Source organism: Jaculus jaculus, chromosome 6, assembly GCF_020740685.1.
Source record: "Jaculus jaculus isolate mJacJac1 chromosome 6, mJacJac1.mat.Y.cur, whole genome shotgun sequence".
NCBI classification, from domain to species: Eukaryota; Metazoa; Chordata; class Mammalia; order Rodentia; family Dipodidae; genus Jaculus; species Jaculus jaculus.
In genome coordinates, this window is record NC_059107.1 from 160,715,326 (window position 1) to 160,735,101 (window position 19,776).

The 19,776-nt window shown below is 51.6% G+C and overlaps 1 protein-coding gene across 13 annotated transcripts in view; it reads right to left on the reverse strand.

Annotated features, from left to right (window-relative positions):
- Efcab6 (EF-hand calcium binding domain 6) overlaps nt 1-19,776 on the reverse strand; it is a 224,086-nt gene that overhangs the window by 45,974 nt on the left and 158,336 nt on the right. For all 13 annotated transcript variants that reach the window (XM_045151826.1, XM_045151827.1, XM_045151824.1 and 10 more), the window contains 3 exons: nt 16,987-17,105; nt 9,651-9,845; nt 4,487-4,642 (listed from right to left, as the gene is read on the reverse strand). In XM_045151826.1, the coding sequence (XP_045007761.1) occupies nt 4,487-4,642; nt 9,651-9,845; nt 16,987-17,105 (470 nt within the window). The remainder of the gene's footprint in view (nt 1-4,486; nt 4,643-9,650; nt 9,846-16,986; nt 17,106-19,776) is intronic.

The window sequence follows — 19,776 nt, forward strand, 5'->3', positions numbered from 1 at the left end:
CACACACACACACACACGGCAACGGGCTTCTCAGCTTGAACACAATGAAGCTCAGACAAGCCCATAACCTGTGTGAGGGCCCAGCAGAGAACTAAGGTTAAGGAAGATGTTAGCCTCAAATGGAAAGACGCGCACATGGAATCCCCCTTGCAACCGCTCCTCTGGATCCAAAGCTGCTGGTGCTGTCACCTAGGGGACTCAGATGGAGGGGCTGCAGGGTAGAGGGAGTCACTATGGGACCAGTCACCTCCAGAATCCCCCCAGCCTCTCTCAGCAGAGACCTGAGAAAGACCCCAAGGGGAGAGCTGATAAATGTGGTCCTCGTGATGTGTGCTCAGAGCCTCCTCTGTAGACTTTGCACAGGAAGAGACCTGAGTAGGTCTTACCTCCGAGGAGGCCATTTGCAGCCTCCTCTGGAAGCTATCTTACCCAAGGTGGGGAACAGAAAAGGCTAAAAGACATCTCTGAAGGCTGCAGCTCAGGGCCTTGGGCCTGCTGAGAGGCAAAGGCTTCAGTCAAGGTTACAGAGCACTTCTCTTCCCCAACATGGTCACATCACACAGCTCCAGAGGTGACCGACAGCGAGAAGCAGTCCCTAGGGAAGGCCACAGCAAACCGGGCCCCGAGGAAGTTGTGGCCCTTAGCATTGGTGGTGGTTTGAACAGATGCCCCCAATATATTCAGTGCTTTATTAGTTTGTAGTTTGCATCTGCAGCCACCTGGATGGAGGCAGTGTCACTGGGCGGATCTTAAGGTGTGGTGGTGGGTTTGAGATTCCAATCTAAAGATATGCAGAGTGTGCCTAGCTGGAGTTCCTGAACTGTGCTGTGCTGTGTGGCTTTAGGCTTTTAGGCTTGTGCTTTTCTGTCTGTGTGTTTGGTCCTGTGAAGGCAGGCCAGCTTCTTCTGCCATTAGGGAACATTTCCTGGATCTGTAAGCTTCAGTAAATCCCTTCCTCCATAACCTTGCCTGGTCTGGAAGTTCATCTCAGCGAGCATTAAGCTGTCTGATACAGCACTGGTGGCCACAGAGGACATTTAACAGAGTCCAGCGCCTGGCCCATCATGTAAAACCTCACAGAGGAAAATGGTGGCATCCCTTCCTGTTATTACAGCATGCAGGTGACTGGCTTCCAACGAAACCCCAAGATGTTCTAGAAGGCAGAAGAGACAGTCTGAAGAAAGGAAGCCTCCTCCTAGACCCAAATGTGGCCCTCCACAGGGAATTTGAAGGAACTGTGTTTGTTTCCACGTGGCCGTGAGGAGAAAGGCAGGTACCATGCATTAACAGATGGGCGGTAGAGGCAGATGGGGAGTTCAGAAAGAACCAGCAGGAAAGGCAAGAGCTGAAAGGCCATGTGGCGAGGTGGTGGGTGCCTCTGAGGGGCTCACTGTCAGAGTGGACAAGGTTGAGGACACTGAATGAGCCTGCTGAGGTGTGTGAATAGAAAGCTCCAAACCAGCCAGGTGTGCTGGCACACACCTTTAATCCCAGCTCTCGGGAGGCAGAGGTAGGAGGATTGCTGTGAGTTCGAGGCTACCCTGAGACTACATAGTGAATTCCAGGTCAGCCTGGGCTAGAGAGAGATGTAGACTGAGAACAGGATGGGGAAACCAGCCCAGGATAGACTGTCTAAGAGCTGTGGGAAAACTTCAGAAACATCTTCTAATCTGAAATATGAGAAAGAGCACACAGAGCAAAAGTTTGAAGACGTAATGGCAGAGGCCCTTGCAGAATCAATGAGAGACATGGAAGCGTGGTCCCACCAAACAACCACAAATACAAACCCATCCTTGGCTGTGCATGTCAGGCTCAAACTATTCAGCGTCAAAGACAGCAAGAAAGACCTTAAAAGCAGCCGTGGGGAGGAACACACTCATATAGAGCTAAGATAAGAATTACACTGGGCTTCCCACCAGATGGCAGGTGAGAAGAGGACAGCAGACAGAAGCAGTTGGGCTGTGGAAGGTCTAGAACTCTGCATCCAGGCCCACTACCCTCCAGGACTCCAGGAGCCAGGACCCGGATGGCACACTGGTCACCTGACTTCCAGCTTCCTCCCATGGCATCTCCCAAGCCCTCACTGGGTTGCCAGGGTGAGCAAACAAACATCAATCAGCCTAAAGGGATGCCCAGTAGTAGAATTTCAGGTCAATAGCATTTTTTAGTATAAATATATCTCAAATACTAAACTATATTATTTACCTGAAGTTGAAATTTCCCTAGGAGTACCTTATGTGCTGAGTGTTCTTTAGTAAAGGACCAGCTCATTGGCATATTTTAAAGGCACTGACATTGACATCCCCAAAAGACAACATGTCAGGTTTCCCTATACTTCAGACCAAGTTTACAGGTCTCTGCTTCCAATAGTTCATTTCTACTCTGCCTCCAACAGTTCATTTAAAAAATTATTTAATTTGGAGGCCTGGAGAGATGGCTTAGTGGTTAAGTGTTTGCCTATGAAGCCTAAGGACCCCGGTTCGAGGCTTGATTCCCCAGGACCCACGTTAGCCAGATGCACAAGGGGGCGCACGCGTCTGGAGTTTGTTTGCAGTGGCTGGAAGCCCTGGCGCACCCATTTTTTTTCTCTCTCTCTCTATCTGCCTCTTTCTCTCTCTGTCTGTCACTCTCAAATAAATAAAATAAACAAAAAATATATTTAAAAAATTATTTAATTTACTATAGAGAGGGAAAGACAGTGTGTGTGTGTGTGTGTGTGTGTGTGTGTGTGTGCGCGCGCGCGCACATGCGCACGTGCACATGCATGGGTGCACCAGGCCTCTTGCCACTGCAAATGAACTCCAGACACATGTCCCTACTTTGTGCATTTGGCTTTATACAGGTACTGGGGAACTGAACCCGGGATGCCGGCATTGCAGGCAAATGCCTTAACCATTGAGCTACCTCCCCAGCCCTGCCCATTGTTTTAGAAGCATGCTTTTGAGCAGAGTATCTGACACAAAGGGCTGTTGTGCTAAAAGCAACACTGAGGGGCTGGGGAGATGGCTCAGTGGGCAGACCACTTGCCACATAAGCATGAAGACGTGGGTCAACCCCCAGCACCCATACAAAAAGCGTGGCATGGCCACACACACTTGTGACCCCAGAACTGAGTGGGGAGAGACAGGAGAATAGTTGGGGCTTATTGGTCAGCCAGACTGACTAAAAATTGTCAGCTCCAAGTTCAGTGAGAGACTCTGACTCACGGAGCTAAAGTGGAAGCCCAAGAAAGGAGGACGCCCAATGTTCTCATCTGACCTCTGCACGCGTGTGCACAGGGTGTGCAAACATCACACACACACCATACCTCACACATCACACACATGCACACAAAACAAAGAAAACGTAAGAAGCAGTTTGTGTTTAATCTCAGAGCAACACTCTGGTGTCTCCAGGAAGTCCACGTGGGAAGCTGGAAGGACCACGCATGGAGCAAGCAAAGCCGGATCTGGAACGAGTGATGTCAGTGTCCGAGCAGAAACAACGGCCTCGAAGTGAGTGCTGGGAGCAAAATCTGAGGCGCTATCTCAGAACAGGCAGCAAAAAGGACAATCCAAGAAGAAGAAGAAGAGGGAGGAGGAGGAGGAGGAGGAGAAGAAGAAGCCGCCGCTGCCAAAAAATAGATTTAAAAACATGAGACAAGCCAGGGTAGCTGGCTGTCCAGTAACAAGGGGAGGCACTCATCAATGAAGAAGTCAAGAACATTTCTGAGAACTGAAGAACTCAAAATCGGCCATTTCAGGAAACTGAAGCCTGAACACATTGGACAGCGATGTCACAGCAAAAATGTGCTGGGGATTTATCAGAGGTGACAAGAACCTGGGACACTAAACAAACAGCAAAAATAATCCCATGACCTCTAGGGAAAGGGCTATGTAAAAAGAAGAAGGGATCAGCTAGTCACAGTAAAGAGGATCACCCCAGGGGGACACTGTGACATAAGAAACCCTGCGGTGAGCTCCATGTATTGGGGTGGTGGAGGCTGAGGGGTGATGGGCTGGCAGGAGACCCTGGGAGAAAAGGGCTGAAACCTTTATCTTCCATGGAAGTCAACAGATACTGCCTACACGTTAAAGACTCAAGAAGCCCTGATGAAAGCTCATCACTTAGAGATGGGGACATTCGGTGCCCAAAGCCATCAGTTGAAAGTATGGAGAAAGTATTGAGTTGATTCTGAGGACTGGAGGCCATGGCAGGGCAAAGGGGGCCAGTGCTTCCAACAGCAAGCCTCGCAGGACTTGGACTTCAACCAAAGAGTGTGAATAAAGCAGATACCGGAACGGCAAGCACTGAGGGCTGCTAGGACCTCCGAGGAGCCTGCATGTGCCGGAGCGCACCCTCCGCTCCAGGCCCGCCAGGGAGCACGCGGACACCTCAGTCAGAGGCTGTGTGAGTGGAGGAGGAGGAACAGGAGCAGGGTTTTCCTGCTTGACAATGGGCAGAAACAGCTTTGAACCACTCAGAAGCAAAACCAAACCACACCAACCTGTCCAGAAGGCTGGTCAGCTCCTCCTCCTTGAGGGCACAGCCACAGTCGCGCAGCACTTTCTGCAGCTTGCACAGGGGGACAGACCCCGTTTTGGACTTCTCTAGGGTGCTGAGCCCTCTGGTGATGTCTTCATAGTGGTCTGCCAGCTTTTCCCTGAAAGACAATGCACTTCAGACAGGAAAACAAGAATGTCTTTAAAGCACTTGCTCTGTGACCACCGTAACACAATGCTTTCATCTCCTGTCCAAGAACCAATTTGGAGGGTATTTTTGCAGGCCTGTTAACACTTATATAAAAAAGTATCCCAGAGAAAAAAAATATATAAGCCTATACCATTAACATTTTATTAGTATTCTCATTAGCAAAGCCACATTAGAGAAATTACAACTGTGTCTTTATACTTGGTACTTTAAAAATGGAATCAAGAATGAATTTAAAATTACCAGTATATGACAGACATGTGAAATGCCTTCTCCCTCAACAAATGCTTGCTGAGCACCTATTAAGAGCCAGGGGCTGTGATAGGTGCAGGGAACGTAAGAGCCTCGCTCAGAAAGGCTTTCTTAGCAGAACCTACATTCCAAACCTGAGGACTTGGAGAGACATGTGCACACCGCACAGGAGGTTGGCAGGAGAGAAAAAGAGCTGGTGAGGGGGACCTTGAACACCCTTAGGCTGCAGCAGGGAGGGCAGGCTGATCTCGCTGGGACAGAATGCTGAACTGACACCAGGCTGCTAGTTAGCCACACCAGGGCCCTAGGGCAACAGTGGAGGAGGGCAGTGAGCAAGGGAGGTGGGCAGGCCGAGGTCCTGTCAAGGTCGGGGACACCTCATCTTGTGTGCGTGTGTGTGCGCGTGTGTGTAGGTGCACGTGCACATGGAGACCAGGGATCAATCTTGGGTTCTTTTCTTCCGTCATCTCGCCACTGTATTGTCCTGAGAGAGGGTCTCTCAGTGGATCCCAGAGCTGCAAATTCTGCTAGTCTAGCTCGCAGCTCGCTCCGGGGCGGGGTGGACCCATCTCTGTATGCCACCTCCGTGCTCTCCTGGTGTTTCCGTACATACGAGGGATCCGGACTTAGCTCCACAGCCAGCACGGCAAGTGCGGTCTCCGTGGAGCCATCGGCTGACACTTCATCAGCGTGTTTACTGCCGAAAGCACAGCCGTCTGTGTGGCAGCTGCAGGAGCGGCGTCCTCACTCGTGATTTTATCAGCACCCCTGGGGGCCTCCTGCCCATTTGACAGCCAAGGACTGGCCAGTGTAGAGCAAGGGCAGCCGAGGACAAGGTGGGCCTTTCTTTTCTTCACGGTGAGGGTGGCAGCATCCTGCTCAGTGCCCAGCTCTGGGGTTGAGTCTCTCTCAGAACACAGTCAAGTCTCTATGATTCAGCTCTTCAGGAAGATTCTTTCCTGAGATCAGTGGATGGAAACTGTGGAAGGCTTTGAAAATGAACAGCCTGGTGATGGGTCCATGGCAGACTGAGTCTGAGTTTTGCCATTTCTATATTTCTGGGTTCCCTGAAAGTCTCCTAGCCCACTGAGGAGAGAATGCTTGTTGGATGGGTTCATGAGCCATCCTGGCCCCTGCTTACTCCTGGGCTGTCAGTTCTTGCCTCTGCATCTGCCTTCTACATCTCCCCTCACCTCAGGCATCTGGGAGAGAGGACAGCTCCGTGAGCAAGCCTGGGTAACACATTGGAACAAGGAGGCCAGAAGTCTAGGAGAGGCAGACTGGTGGGGCATCCTGCGGGCAGAAGGGAGTGGTGTTCGGGAGACACTACCTGGCGGCCTGTGACCTCGCCCCTGTCTTGCTGGCTTCCGATTTGGAATGGGCTCGTGACACTGGAACCCCTAACACGCGTGAGCTCGTGGGCACCCTGAGTGCCCACCAACAGCACAGCTCTGGAGTCCCTGACAGGTGTCCACTGGGCGCAGTCCACGCCACAAAGCAACTGCTTGTCATCGCCACTGTTTTGCACCACTTAGTCCTTCCAAATGAAAGCAAATCAAGGCAGGGAAAAAATCAAAACATTTTTTGGAGATCCATATTTTTAGAAAATTGAGGCATTCAGCCTTTCTTGGGTTGGCTTCTAGGCAGCTATTATCTCCCTTTCAGAGTAAACATGTGCGCAGAGAAAATGAGTGCTTGGAGTCCAGATCACTGATGCTCCCAAACAGAGGTGGTGTCGGGCCACGCTGAGCAGCAGTGCGGTCCTGGGTCCTTGTCCAGCCCCTGATCTGGATGTGAAGGCAAGGAGGACATGGCTGTGGCCCACCATGACGCTGAGCCCCTCTAGCCACCCACTGCCTTCCCTGTCCTAAGAGCTCTGCTGGCTTTGTCTGTGCCCCCCTCCCCACGCCTTCTAGAACGGGCTGCGTCCGTGGCCTTCTGTTGCCACTATTCGGATTCTCTGTCTTCAGCTGAGACGCAGGCAAGAAAAGAGCGGGGCCTGCAAATAAATGTAAGTCTAAAAAGGGATTTGCTTCATCTTTAACATGCATTGAGGGCGCTTCTGACAAAATTAACTCCTTTAAGTTCAGGAGGCAAATATATAACTCTGTCCCTGTTTTGATATCATGTATAGCATGTGTGTACATGTCTGTGCATGCCTGCATGTCGTGAGTGTTCATGAGTGTGCGTGCACGTGCAGACCAGAGGTCCACATCAGGGGTCTTCCTCACTCTCCACCTTACTCTTGAGACACGGTCTCCCACTGAACCTCGAGCTCACTGGTTCGGTTACACTCGCTGACCAGTGAGCCCTAGAACCAGACTGTGGGTGCATGCCCAAATATGGCATTCTATGTGGGTGCTAGAACCAGACTGCAGGTGCATGCCCACATGCGGCATTCTATGTGGGTGCTAGAACCAGACTGCGGGTGTGTGCCCACATGCAGCATTCTATGTGGGTGCTAGAACCAGACTGCGGGTGCGTGCCCACATACGGCATTCTATGTGGGTGCTAGAAATAGACTGCGGGTGCGTGCCCACATATGGCATTCTATGTGGGTGCTAGAACCAGACTGCAGGTGCGTGCCCACATACGGCATTCTATGTGGGTGCTAGGGGCCCGAAATCAGACCCTCATGCTTGCAGGGCAAGCACTCTACTCATGGTGCCATCTCTTCATCTTTAGAACTCTGTCCCTTTAATTCATCTACTAATCAGATCCAAGTCTCAGTATACACGGGGACCCTCCATGGCCCAGAGATCATTGTGGGAGAGGTGGCAGAAAGAATGTAAGAGCCTAAGGAAGGGACCAGTGCTTTGCAATAGTGTCCTCCAGACAAAAAGTGGCTGACACTCCCTACACAAGGCCCGCATTCTACGAGGGAAATACGATGACATCAAAATAGAAGAGAGACGAGTTGGAAAGAAGCAGGAATTCAGTGGAGGGGAGACGAGGGACGGTAACGGCAGGTGATTATGATCATGGTATATTACCCACACTGATGGAAGTTGTCAATAGTAAGTTTTAAAAATAGATCCTGGGGCTGGAGAGATGGCTTAGTAGTTAAAGTGCTTGCTTGCGAAGCCAAAGGACCCAGGTTCACTTCCCTAGGACCCACATAAGCCAGTTGTACAAGGTGGCACGTGTGTCTGGAGTTTGTTTGCAGCAGCTGGCGGCCCTGGCACACCCGTTCTCTATCACCCTGGACACATGGAATTTTGGGTTCATGTGATGGCAAAGTTGAAAAGCAGCCATCTGACGTGCAATCACTGATGTCCACAGTTAATGCTTGTGATAAAACAGAAGCTGGCCGTGCATTTGTCATCTTCAGTAAGACAGTACCATCATGGCAAGGGCCAGGCAAGCGTGGCTCAGTCAAGTGGTCCTGATGGTCAGAAGGTGTAGTGGCATAGGGCATGCACCTTCAGCTCGGCCCCATGTCCCCACAGCCACCAGCACCTGGAGAGGAAGAACAGCGTGCAGAGTGCCAAGGGCCTCATCACTCAGACAGGAGGAAAGACACAGTGGGTAATGAGGCCAGCCCTGTCTGTTGAAGAAAAATTCCACTTTCTCTTCAGTTTATGGCACATGTGATTTATACCACTCTTATGCATAATGTGCACCAAATATCGCAGACTCAATTCTCTGCGAGCAGGTCCTGTGCTTCGGTAACTTGGACATCATTCAGGCCTCTTTCCACCTGCCTTCCTCTTAAACCACTTCATGACGACACCCGTCCCTGAGCCGGTCGCTTTCTTGCTTCCTTCGAGGAATCCTCAGCAGCAACTGGCTCTGGCTCTGCGCTGTGGTGTGGGGCACAGTACGGAGGATGAGAGCCGAGTCTCGCCATTTGAAATGACAGACTAGGGACAGACATGCACACACAGCTGCGTGCAAAGGGAGTCACAGTAGGCCACATGTGCCAAGGGTGTGGATGGTAATCGCCAGGAGCCAGGGCCAACACATGCCAGCCAGGAACCTCTGTCTCAGGGCATCAGGCCATCGCTGCAGCACCTATGTCTCAAGGTTGGAAACAGCAGCAGGAGGTTTAAGCTCAAACACCGCGCACCACGCAAGCGCAGGGGCACAGCACCTCCCGGGCCTTGCCGCCACACACGTAAGCCGTGCACTGCTCAAACCTCACTGTGCCCGGGCCCATCGTCACAGACACTTCCTGCGTACTTCACCATCATTTCAGCGGGCAGCACGAGGGCATCTTCCTCGGCATTCTCCGCCAGGAAGGGAGGGCGTTCCTCTTGCTGATGTCAAAGGCACACTGCCGGCCACTCCCTGCAGTTGCTAAGCTGTTCTGAGCTACGTGGGGGCTGAGGTCCTCAAAGCAGAAGTGAGAGTTAAAGCGAACCCGTTCAATTACTCGTTCAGGCACGCTTTCATCCGGCATGGTTTACTGGGTGCCTGTCAGGTGTCAGGCCCTGGGGAGGCAACGCCATCCTATGCGCTGGCTTTCTAGCTGCGCTAGGGAGGGTCAGGCACGCTGCTGTGTGTGACCAGGAAGGGCAGTGTCAAGGGAGGCCTGTGGAACATGGGCCGGTGAGACCGTGTGGCAGGCAGGGTGGGTGTAAAGCTATTTGTACTGTCCTCTTGGACAGAGCGTCATCTCTGGGCTGAATGAGGGTGACACGTCTTCGTGCGAATGTAAGCTGGGGGACAGAAGGTCCTGACGCGGTCCCCAATGCTGACAAACCTACCTGGCTAGCTTGGTCCTGTTGGTGATCTGCTGCAGCTCCTGGATTTCTTCTTGGATCTGCTTGGGCTTCGTGAAGTGTCCCAGAAAGTTGAAATAGTCCTCTGTATAGGGCCGGTGCACCTCTGGGGAGTAGTGAATGCCCAGTCTCTGCAGAAACTCCTGGTATGTGATGTAGCCTCTCCCCTCGGTGTCATAGCTTTAAAGGAGGAGAGCAGTGCTGTTAGCATTGGCAAAGGCATGGGGCTCCCCGGGCCAGCACCTGCACCACGGGAGGAGCCCCACTTCCTCGGCAGATGCAGACGGGCCTGTGCGCCGGTCACAGATACAGCCTCAGTGATGGCTGGCCTGCTCTGCACCTGCATGTCACAGGACCCCAGGTGACCCCCAGACACACAGTTGGACGAACAGAGTGATGGCCCCACACGGCTGACCCTCCCTAAATGCACCAAAGGCAAACACCTGTTATGCCGCTGGGACCATAGTGGAGACCACAGGAAATTAAAACCTCCCTTACACACACGTTCAACAGGTAGGGTTTTAAAAAAATATCTTTGCTTACTTGAAAGACAGAGAGAGAAGAGCATGGACATACCAGGACCTCCTACCACTCCAAACAAACTCCAGACACTATTTTGTGTATCTGACTTTATGTGGGTACGGGGGCTTGAATCCAGGCCTTGGGCTTTGCAAGCAAGGGCCTTTAATGGCTGAGCCATACCTCCAGCCCAACAGGTACTTTTTAAATTGAACCCTTGCATGTAAATGGAACTACACGAAGCTTTCGAAGAAGATCCTTCAGAAAGAAAGCACATTCCAGCCCACAGCTTGAATACATGAGCCCACTTGATTCAAGGATGTAAAAGTCTCTCTCTGCTTCCTCTCTGAAGAGATGCCAATTACACCCATCCCGAGAGCCTAGAAGGAAAACAGATAAGGACTGTGCTATGCGCCTTTTATGTCATTTTCTATTATCAAGGTTTTTCTGAATTTTAATTCATTAAAAAGGGAATAATGGAGGTTTTTATCTCCCAATGCTATTCACATAGAATAGAATTACTTCAATAAAAATCTTAAGGCAATTTGCCCATGTTCTTTTTTCTATGAAAAGGCAAGTGTTTTTACAGAAAGATATTGGTCCACATCTTTGCAGTTGTGATTGTTCCCAGACAACTCAAGCTGCAAGGATGGGGTCTCCATCCAGATGACCTTGCCAGCCTTATCCCTCCATGGGGCGCTGCTGGGGATGCTGCTGCTGATGAGGTGCCTGGGACTGTGTGGCACTGCTGTCCTATTTGATGCACGGGGAACTCCCACAGGATGCTTCAGAGCCCCGGCTCACCCGGGCACTGCACTATCACGGAGGGGAAATCTTTGCTTTCCCAGGAACTTGTGCACGGGTGGAGGCAGTGGCGTGAGCTCCTGTGCCCAAATGTGCGAGGATGCCAAGAGTCTGAAGAAACGTTGCCATGTGCTTACAGGAGCAGGGGCCTCCTTTCTCCCGCTCCTGGTCCCCATGCCCCGTGGCTTGGTACCCTCTCTCCAGTCCCAGGCCCAACCCTGGCAAGGAGTCCGCCTTCTAGGCGAGGAAGGGGCGCTCAGGTGATTTCCTTCCCTCTGCTGAGGTCAGCTCAGGGTGCAGAGCCCCAAGACAAGCAAGAGCTTGTGGGCCCAGTGGGTCCTACCAGGACTGACCTGCTCTGGGCTTGTCTTCCCAGGAGCTACGGCAGCCACTGGGGGACAGCGGCACTGTGCGGCGGGGGTTACTGCCACTGCTTAGGAAAAGCCCTCCAGACCTTCCCAGGTGTGTGTGTGAGAGAGATTAATACGACCTTCACACTTGCACCCCAGAAAAACACAGCCTGCCTTTACTTCAGGAGTTTGGCTTTTAAAGTAAAACAACACAGCACACACAAGAGGGTCCCATCCATGTCCAGCAGTGGGACTGTGACTAGCTTATGTCACCAGAGTGGTGTTAACATATAACACAGGTCCAGAAGCTCCCCAAACAAAGCTCTTGGAGGGTTCTCATTCTTACGGGAGGGCCGCTGATGGCCCACTGCTCTGGACAGACACCACCTCCCCCAACTCGCAGGGAAAAGCGCTGCTTTCTGGAGTCAGACACGCTGCCATTGCACCACGAAGCCATCTGAAGTGCATGTTTTCTGAAGCCCTATTTCTTCCCGGGTCTAAAGTCCACTATCCTGGCCTCCCTTGAAGTCCTCAGATCTGGTGAGGACGGAATTCGGTCAGCGTACATGGGGATCGGAATCAGGGTCTGGGACACTGCGGGAACACATTGGTATTTATCATTTGCAATGTATGGGCTCTGCCAGTTCATATGTGCAGGTTGCAGCTGCTAGATGGCAAGCTTCCTGAGGAGCCGCCAAGTCTCAGCGATTACTCCTGGCTCCCAGGTGCGGAGGCCGAGTAAGCCTTCGGGGGGCTGCGTGCCCCTGCAGCAGTGCTCCTGAAACCCTGCCACCCTCTCTGTGGTGACACCTGGACTGAATGAAAAGGTGCTTGTCAATTACGTTATTAATAAAGATCACAAACATGCACTTCTGTCACCGAGGCACAAAAGAGCAGATTGCAAGTATCAAGTAAAAGATTGTTATGAATGTGAATAATAAGAGAGTTAACTCAGCTTACATAACCTCACCCTTCATTATACAACCCTTTGTGCAACATTAAAAACATCAACTTGCCTATAAAGGTTGGATTTTAAAATGGATCAGCAACAGATGTGCTGGGGAAAATGTGCTCCTAAACAGAGGCCTCATAAAACCCTGCATTTGCATACAGAGGCAGGCATTAATTTATGCTGTGATCAGATGGCTCTGCCCATTTACTGTGCACACAGCACTTGAGCTGCTCATGTCATTTGGGTAAGCTCACATGGACTGTTTGGCTCCACTGAGAGGTCTTAGTTAGGCACTTGATTTTGGCATAAATTTTGGAAGTGCCTTTGAATGCCACCGGCCCCAGAGGTAAAGAGCAGCCTAGACCATGTGGCAGAGGAGACCCAGGAGCTGTGTAAAGTTGGGATGGGAGGAATTCTCTCAAGTACCATCTTAGAGGGTGCTCTGATGGCTCAAACAGCTGTCTGTCACAATGGCAAGAAGCTAACTGTCCAAGCTGGCACTCCTTGGGCACATTAAGTTCGGGCAGAGTCCTGGAAGGCAAGACGGCCTCTGCTGCGGTTCCTATCCAGGGACAAACCCTTTCCTGTATTCTCCCACACATGGCACTCTAGCCTAGAGAGAACTGTGAGGGACTTCACAGCCCAGCAGGAGCCTGTGAGGTCTCCATGCTGCACCAGGAGTCTTGTGGTGACACGCCTCCACCGCGAGCCTTCAGACACAGCGCTCAGGACGCCACTCCTGTGGACACTCTCCACCCAACTTACTGAGCTGAGCTAAAGACCCTGCTCATTCAGCCTTTCCCATTTCAAGGGTGGGCCCCAGATGCCCCCAGCTGGTCTCTGAGGAGGGTCTTTGGGTTTTGTCTTGACTCTCAACAGGAGTAATCTTGCTCCCTGTTAATGGGGAACCGTTGGGCTCTTTCTCCACATGAGCTGCGGCTTACAACATAGGTTCTCTTTCATGATCTATCTATCTATCTATCTATCTATCTATCTATCTATCTATCTATCTATCATCTATCTAATTTGTATACTGGCATACAGCAATCATGCTATAGGATATATTGCTTAGCTCTGTCAGGACCATGGGCATAAACAGCATCAACACCTCCCAGCTTCTAGTCAGGGTCACCTGACTGTCTCATACACCCGATTACCTCCATAGACACCTGACAAGGTGGCTTTCTAGCCAGGGGCTTCTCTTCCATGTGTTTTTTATAACACATTTTCTTCATAGTTTTCTGGCAGTTTATTTTTTATTCAAAGTAGCTTAATTCTGATGGAATGAGGCTACATGCAGCGTGCTCTGTGCCGTGGAGTGACGCCCTCCACCTGGCATTCCCCTGCTGGGCCAAGCTGAGCCCTCAGGCTCTTGTCCTAGAAGAGCCTCAGTCCTTTCTGGAAACTTCTGCTCATGGAACACTCCCCCCCCCCCTACACACACAGTTTTTCTCGGGGCAGATGACTGTTGATTCAGATTCAAGTGTCCTGTTACCTGGAGCTGCTGCATGGACATCAGGGTGGACCTGCCTTTCCACGCACAGTCTCAGGAGCCAGCCAAGGCCCAGCCCAGTCTCCAGTTACCGCTTCCTGGTTGGCAGCATGACTTCCGGGAGGAATGCCCTCACGTGACAGATCCGTCCAGCCAAGGTGCTGCTGCTGAGAATTCTGGCTCACAGCTCAAGAGTGAGCTTCAGTGGGAACCATTCCTCTGTCCCTTCCACCTTTGAGACACTATATCAAAGTCACATGGGCCCCATCTGCAAGTGCCTGCACTGTGACCCGGGGTCTTGGCTGGCTTTGGGCAGTGGGCTGGGGGCAGAGGTGCGGCTCTGGAGCCTGAGTGCTCATGTGTGATCCTCTAGCTCTGCTGTCTCCACCTGCTGGACCCCCAAGATGAAGCCACTACCCCTCAAAGCCAGTCAAGCCCCCAGCTCACTTCTTGGGAGGGAAACGTCTGTAAAAGTCTGAGAACATGCTTTAGAGTTTGGGTGAACGAGAAAATGTGGATGGACTGAGCCACTGAGAGTTCAGGGTCACTTTTGCAATTTACTTCCACTGCATAAACCAGGCTCTTCCAGAGTAATCTGCAGCTCTAAACAAGTGCACTCCACAGTTCTTAATAAGTATTGAGTGAATAATGGATGTGAAAGTGTTTTCCATCTAGATCTTGTCTTACTTTCTAATGTTTGTGCTTTAAGGAGGCCAGAACACCACCTTCCCCAGAGCTTCGGCCCACCAGGCTCCAGGCTCTTCCTGAGGCCCCAGCCGCTCCTGACTTTCCCGGGCCTTGCTCCTCAGGGACAGTGGGCACGGTGCTTTCCTCAGGTCGTGGGTCAGCCAGGAGAGACTGCCTATCTCACCACTGCTTCAGGGCACTGCCTGGTATTAGGGTAGCTGGAAAAGGCTGCCAGGTGCCCTGACAGTCACTTGTAGCCAGTGGCCCTTCCTGCCACATCTAGCGTCAGCTCTCAGTGGAGGGAGCAGCGGCTGGGGGCGGGGGATGGGTGGACAAGCAGCACTATCCACCATCACGAGGCACCTCGCTGCAGGGTCCCGCCGCTCGCCTTCTGCTGAGAGTCAGGGCCCAGGCTTTGCTGTCTTTTTTTTACTTCATCTTTCTGGAACCTTCTGAACGGCAGTGTGATCACAGTGAAGTTAGGACGCTCACATTTGACCTTTCGTTTTGCTGACTGCTGTGCTTGCAGACGCTGTGTGCTCACATTGGTTGCAGCGTAGTGCCCAGCACCGGCCCACGGGGCAGACGGCTGGCACTGCGGGGCGAGGTTGTGGGAGAAGCCCCAGCACAGCCCTGAGCTGTGGGCCGTTCTCTGGATCGACAGCCCAGGAGCCCCTTCCTTCTTGTACAGCCTCGCTCTGGGCTGCTTGAAGCGGGTCCTCGCCTTCTGAGTCTCTCACCAACCTCTACCTCCTCTGGTCTCCTGGCACCAGGAGAGCCCACAGCCTCTTCCAGAGAGCCCGCTGAGCTCCAAGCTCCAGTGCTGTCACCAGCAACGCCCCTCCTCCCCGCAGCCAGGGCAGTTTTCTGGAGTGCGGGCCTCCTGAGGTTATTTTCCTCTATTCCTCTGGCCTACAGGACAAGGTCCACCGGGGCCTGGCCTCCAGGCTGGGTGACTTCAGCTACCGTGCTTTGCTGTGCCACTTGCTCTCTGGGCTGATCGCTGCCATCTGTGCCGGGCACCTGGGCTATCCAGCCACAGCAGTCCTGAAACGTGCCACCCTCCCTGTGGCACTCCTGTTCTCATCCTTCTGTGTCCCCATCCTGCTGCTCTGAGGTCTGTCCTGTGGGGTGGCAGGATGAGGGTACAGCCCTGTTGCCTCCAGTGCCACATCCGGGGGATGGTGGTCATGGCTCCTGGGTGGCACAGGTGAGGACTCCAGTCGCTTCCGTGGCAGCACTAGTGGCATCTGGCTGAGGCGAGACTGCAGCCAGGGTGGAGGTGGTGTGTGATCCTCAAGGGGGGCCACGATTCCCTCTGGGCCATGGTCACGGTGGAGACATGCACACAAGCCACATGCGCCTCACATGCAGTCACACATGTAAAACCTATAAGGACTTTTATCAGCATTTCACATGGCTTTTTTTTCTTTTTTTTTTCTTTTTTCTTTCTTTTTTTTTTTTTGTAGGGCCTTGCTCTAAGCCCAGGCTGATCTGGAATTCATTATGTAGTCTCAGGATGGCTTCAAACCCACAGCAATCCTTCTACCTCTGCTTCTTGAGTGCTGGGCCTAAAGGCACGCATGCCAGGTCCTCCAGCTGGTGCAAACGAACTCCAGACACATGCATCACCTTGTGCATCTGGCTTTATGTGGGTACTGGGGAGTCAAACTTGGGTCTTTAGGTTTTGTAGGCAAGTATCTTAACCACTGGGACATCTGTCCAGCCCCACATTGCTTTTGTCAGTGAGGCAGGAAATAACCACCTGATTCTAAACTCAGTCAACATCTCAGCCTTCCATGTTGACCAGGGGAGAGCTGAGAAACGGGGTGCACTGTGTGGTGAGAGCGTCCTGTGTGAGCACAAGCGACACGGGGCTCCGCACACACTTGGAAGGGAAGCGCGCGTGCACGTAAGGCAGGAGGCAGCCCTTCACAGACGGAAGCCATCTCAGAATCGTGCCGCTCCGTTAGCGTGCCCCAGCCATCAGGCATCCATGCAGGGAACACAGCCAGGGTCATGGTTTAAAGCAGCTAGCCCTAAAATACACTTGAAAAACACCTCCTCCATTAGATCCTGTTTTCAATTTAAGAGGCCCTTGGGAAACTACTCCAAGTTGTCTAAAGTTTGGTCTTCGTCTGTGAAACGATTCTGTCACCTCAACTCCTACCTCTAAGCAGATAGCTGTTTCCTTTCCCAGCCCCTCAGTCTGCTGAAAAAACTGCCCTCCAACTCAGTGAAAGCCAGGGCCTGAACTCCCGGGTTCTTGGGCCCCACAAATTTCACAAGTCCAGGACTGCTGGTGAGGGGACAGCCCAGTCCTCCATGTCCCCGAGGACCAGACCACCCACCACAGCCACTTTCTATATGGAATGAGGAACTCAGGACACAGGATTGATGCAATCAAAGAACACCCACACACACACACACACATCACCGAAATAATGATGAAACATTTCATGGGATTCATGGGGTGAATGGCCATCAACAATCACAACAGACGGGCTGTACGCTTACCTTTGCCAAAGCTTCTCGAATTCTCTTGGGGTGAGGGGAATGTCAAAACCATACAGCGCGTTCTTTATGTCCCTTCGCCGAAGAATGCCGTTGCCCTCGTTATCAGTTTCTATGAAATTCTGCGATAGTACAAGATGGAGTTTAGTGACACCAGAGGTGTCTACAGCGGCATACAGGACCACGGACCCTATCTAGAATGACCAGAGGTCATTTTTTTTTCCTCACTCACTAACTTGATGACCTTTTGCATCTAAGATCCTCATATCAACATCAATCCTTGAGATGATGGTGAGTAAAACAGAAACAATCTATGAATCAGAGGGCTTGCTTCTAGGGAAGTGAGTGGTGTCTGGGGCATGGCATGCAATCCGGTTCTGACTGCTAGCTTGGGTTCACCAGCTATTAGAAATAAGGGTCAGCAAGCTCTGGAGAAGGGGAAGGAGGCAAGGGTTCTTGGCTCAATGGCATGGTCTTGGTCCCCTCACTAGGAGAGGAAAATGGGGAATAATAGATTCAGCTGGCAGGGCAGGAGTATATGGTACAATTTCCATGTCCTCAGAAGGTGTGACAGGTATCTGGGGGTTGATGAGCATTTAGGACCCCAGTGCACAGTGGCAGCTCACAGGGCACCAGCGATGGCATGGCTAACCTCCTCACATGGGCACCATGGAGCAGACACATGGGTACAAAGTCCTCTTTAGCCTTTGTTCAGGACACACCCCAGATCAGGGACAGAGGAGAATGTCTCTTCACCCTTGATTCAACATTGTGCTGGGCTCAACCGGTTGGATGAAGCAGAAGAAAGGACTAAGCTTGACGAGCGGGGCAGAGACACGTGGTTGGTGCCACTCACAGATGGCACGATCACGCACGCGGGAACACAAGACTCCACGGACACCGTACAGGACAGGACCAGAGCAAGCAGGGCTGGAGTCAGTATTAGCAGGCGAAATCAGTCTCATTTTTATATAGAAAATGAAGTTCCAAAGCATTCACCGTAGTACCAGACATGAAAATTCCCAGAAATAAATCTACAAGTGGTATGCCAGACTTCTATGTAGAAAAGGCTATGACTACACTGGAAGATTACGAAATAAAGAAGAGCAAAATAAATGAAGAGACACCATGATCATCAATTAGAAGACTTGCCTGGGAAAGATGTCAAATGTTTCTCTAAACTCCTCAGTGGGTTTTTGAAAAATTGAATTGACAAAATGATTGAAAAACCTCTTGAAGAACAAGTTGGGGGGAGTTGTCTACCAGCTAATTAAGATGCACCCATAGGACTGGGGGTGTAGCTCAGTGGGGGAGCATTTGCTTAACATGCACAAGACCCTAGGGTAAATGTTCAGGATCACAAACTTCAATTGTATTCATAAATTCTAGCACTTACAAAGGAACTGTATAGGCTCCAGGACAGACAAACTGACCACTGGTTAGCATGAGGCACCAGAGGCCAGGGGTAAGATGGACAGATAAACTAACCACTACTCAGCATGGGACTCTGTGGGCCAGGAGTAGGATGGAGATGGTGCTGCAGGGCAGTGGGGCAAAGCCGGACTTTGCAGTAAAACCCAGCACCACCTGGATATCATGCAGAAGAAGAAATGAACGTGGGCCCTGCTTCTCAGCACCTAAAGACATCTAATCCATATCTCAAGACGTGTACGTGGAAGTTGAAACTGACAATCTCCTTGAAGGGAAGGTCTTCAAAGTCACGAAAGGACAGTATTCTTTAACTTCTACAGAGAGATGTGAGTAAGCTTGCCCACATTAAAAAAGAAAGGCTTAAGCTAGGCCCAGTGGCATAGACCTGAAATGCCAGCTTCTAGGAAGGCTGAGGCAGGAGGAGAGTAAGTTTAAGGGCTCCTGGGCTCCACAGTTCAAGGACAGTCTAAACAACTCAGTGAGCCTCAAAATACAAAGTAAAAAGTGGATGGAGATGTAGCCCCGTGATGGAGTGCTTTCTCTGCACATATAATACACTAGGCTCAAGCCCTAGTACCCCCAGTAGCTCATGAGGAGGACAGCTTATATTATGAAAAGACCCCAGATAACAAGAGCAAGAACCCTGGGAGGAGGGAGGGAGGGGATATCTGTGGCCTAAGAGTCCAGGGCTTGCCTAGCCTGACTGGAGCTCTGGGTTTCATTCCTAGCACCTGAAAGGAAAAAAAGGGGGAAAAAAACCAAAGAAGAGTTTGTAGACGGCAGTAAGAAAGGGATAGATAACTTATAATGAAGACTAGAACGTCTCAAGCAGGCCCAGGAGAGGAAACCTGACTCATGAAGAAACAAGTGAGAAGACGCTCAGGCCACTGACAGCACAGGTGCCGGACGCGCAGTGAGAGCGGCCGCGCGTCCTCTGCAGCGGGAGGCCGCAGCCCGGGAGAACCAGCGCCACCAGAGTAGGGGCGAGTTGTGGCAAAACCTCAAAGCCAAAAATACTGTTAGTTTCCTGCATCAAAACTGTGCTAAATTGAGCTGGGCGTGGTGGTGCACGCCTTTAATCCCAGCACTCGGGAAGCAGAGGTAGGAGGATCGCCGAGAGTTCGAGGCCACCCTGAGACTCCATAGTGAATTCCAGGTCAGCCTGGACCAGAGTGAAACCCTACCTTGAAAAAAAAAGCGTGCTAAAATGGTAGAAAGCACCAGGAACAAGGACATAAAACTAGAATGAGACCCGGAGAGAGATGAAATAGAGAGAGGAGAGGAGGAACTGCCTGGCAGGTTAGGGGAGGCTACAGACTATCGGGGTGCGAGGGCTGGGAGGGCAGTGAGGGTGGGAGGGGA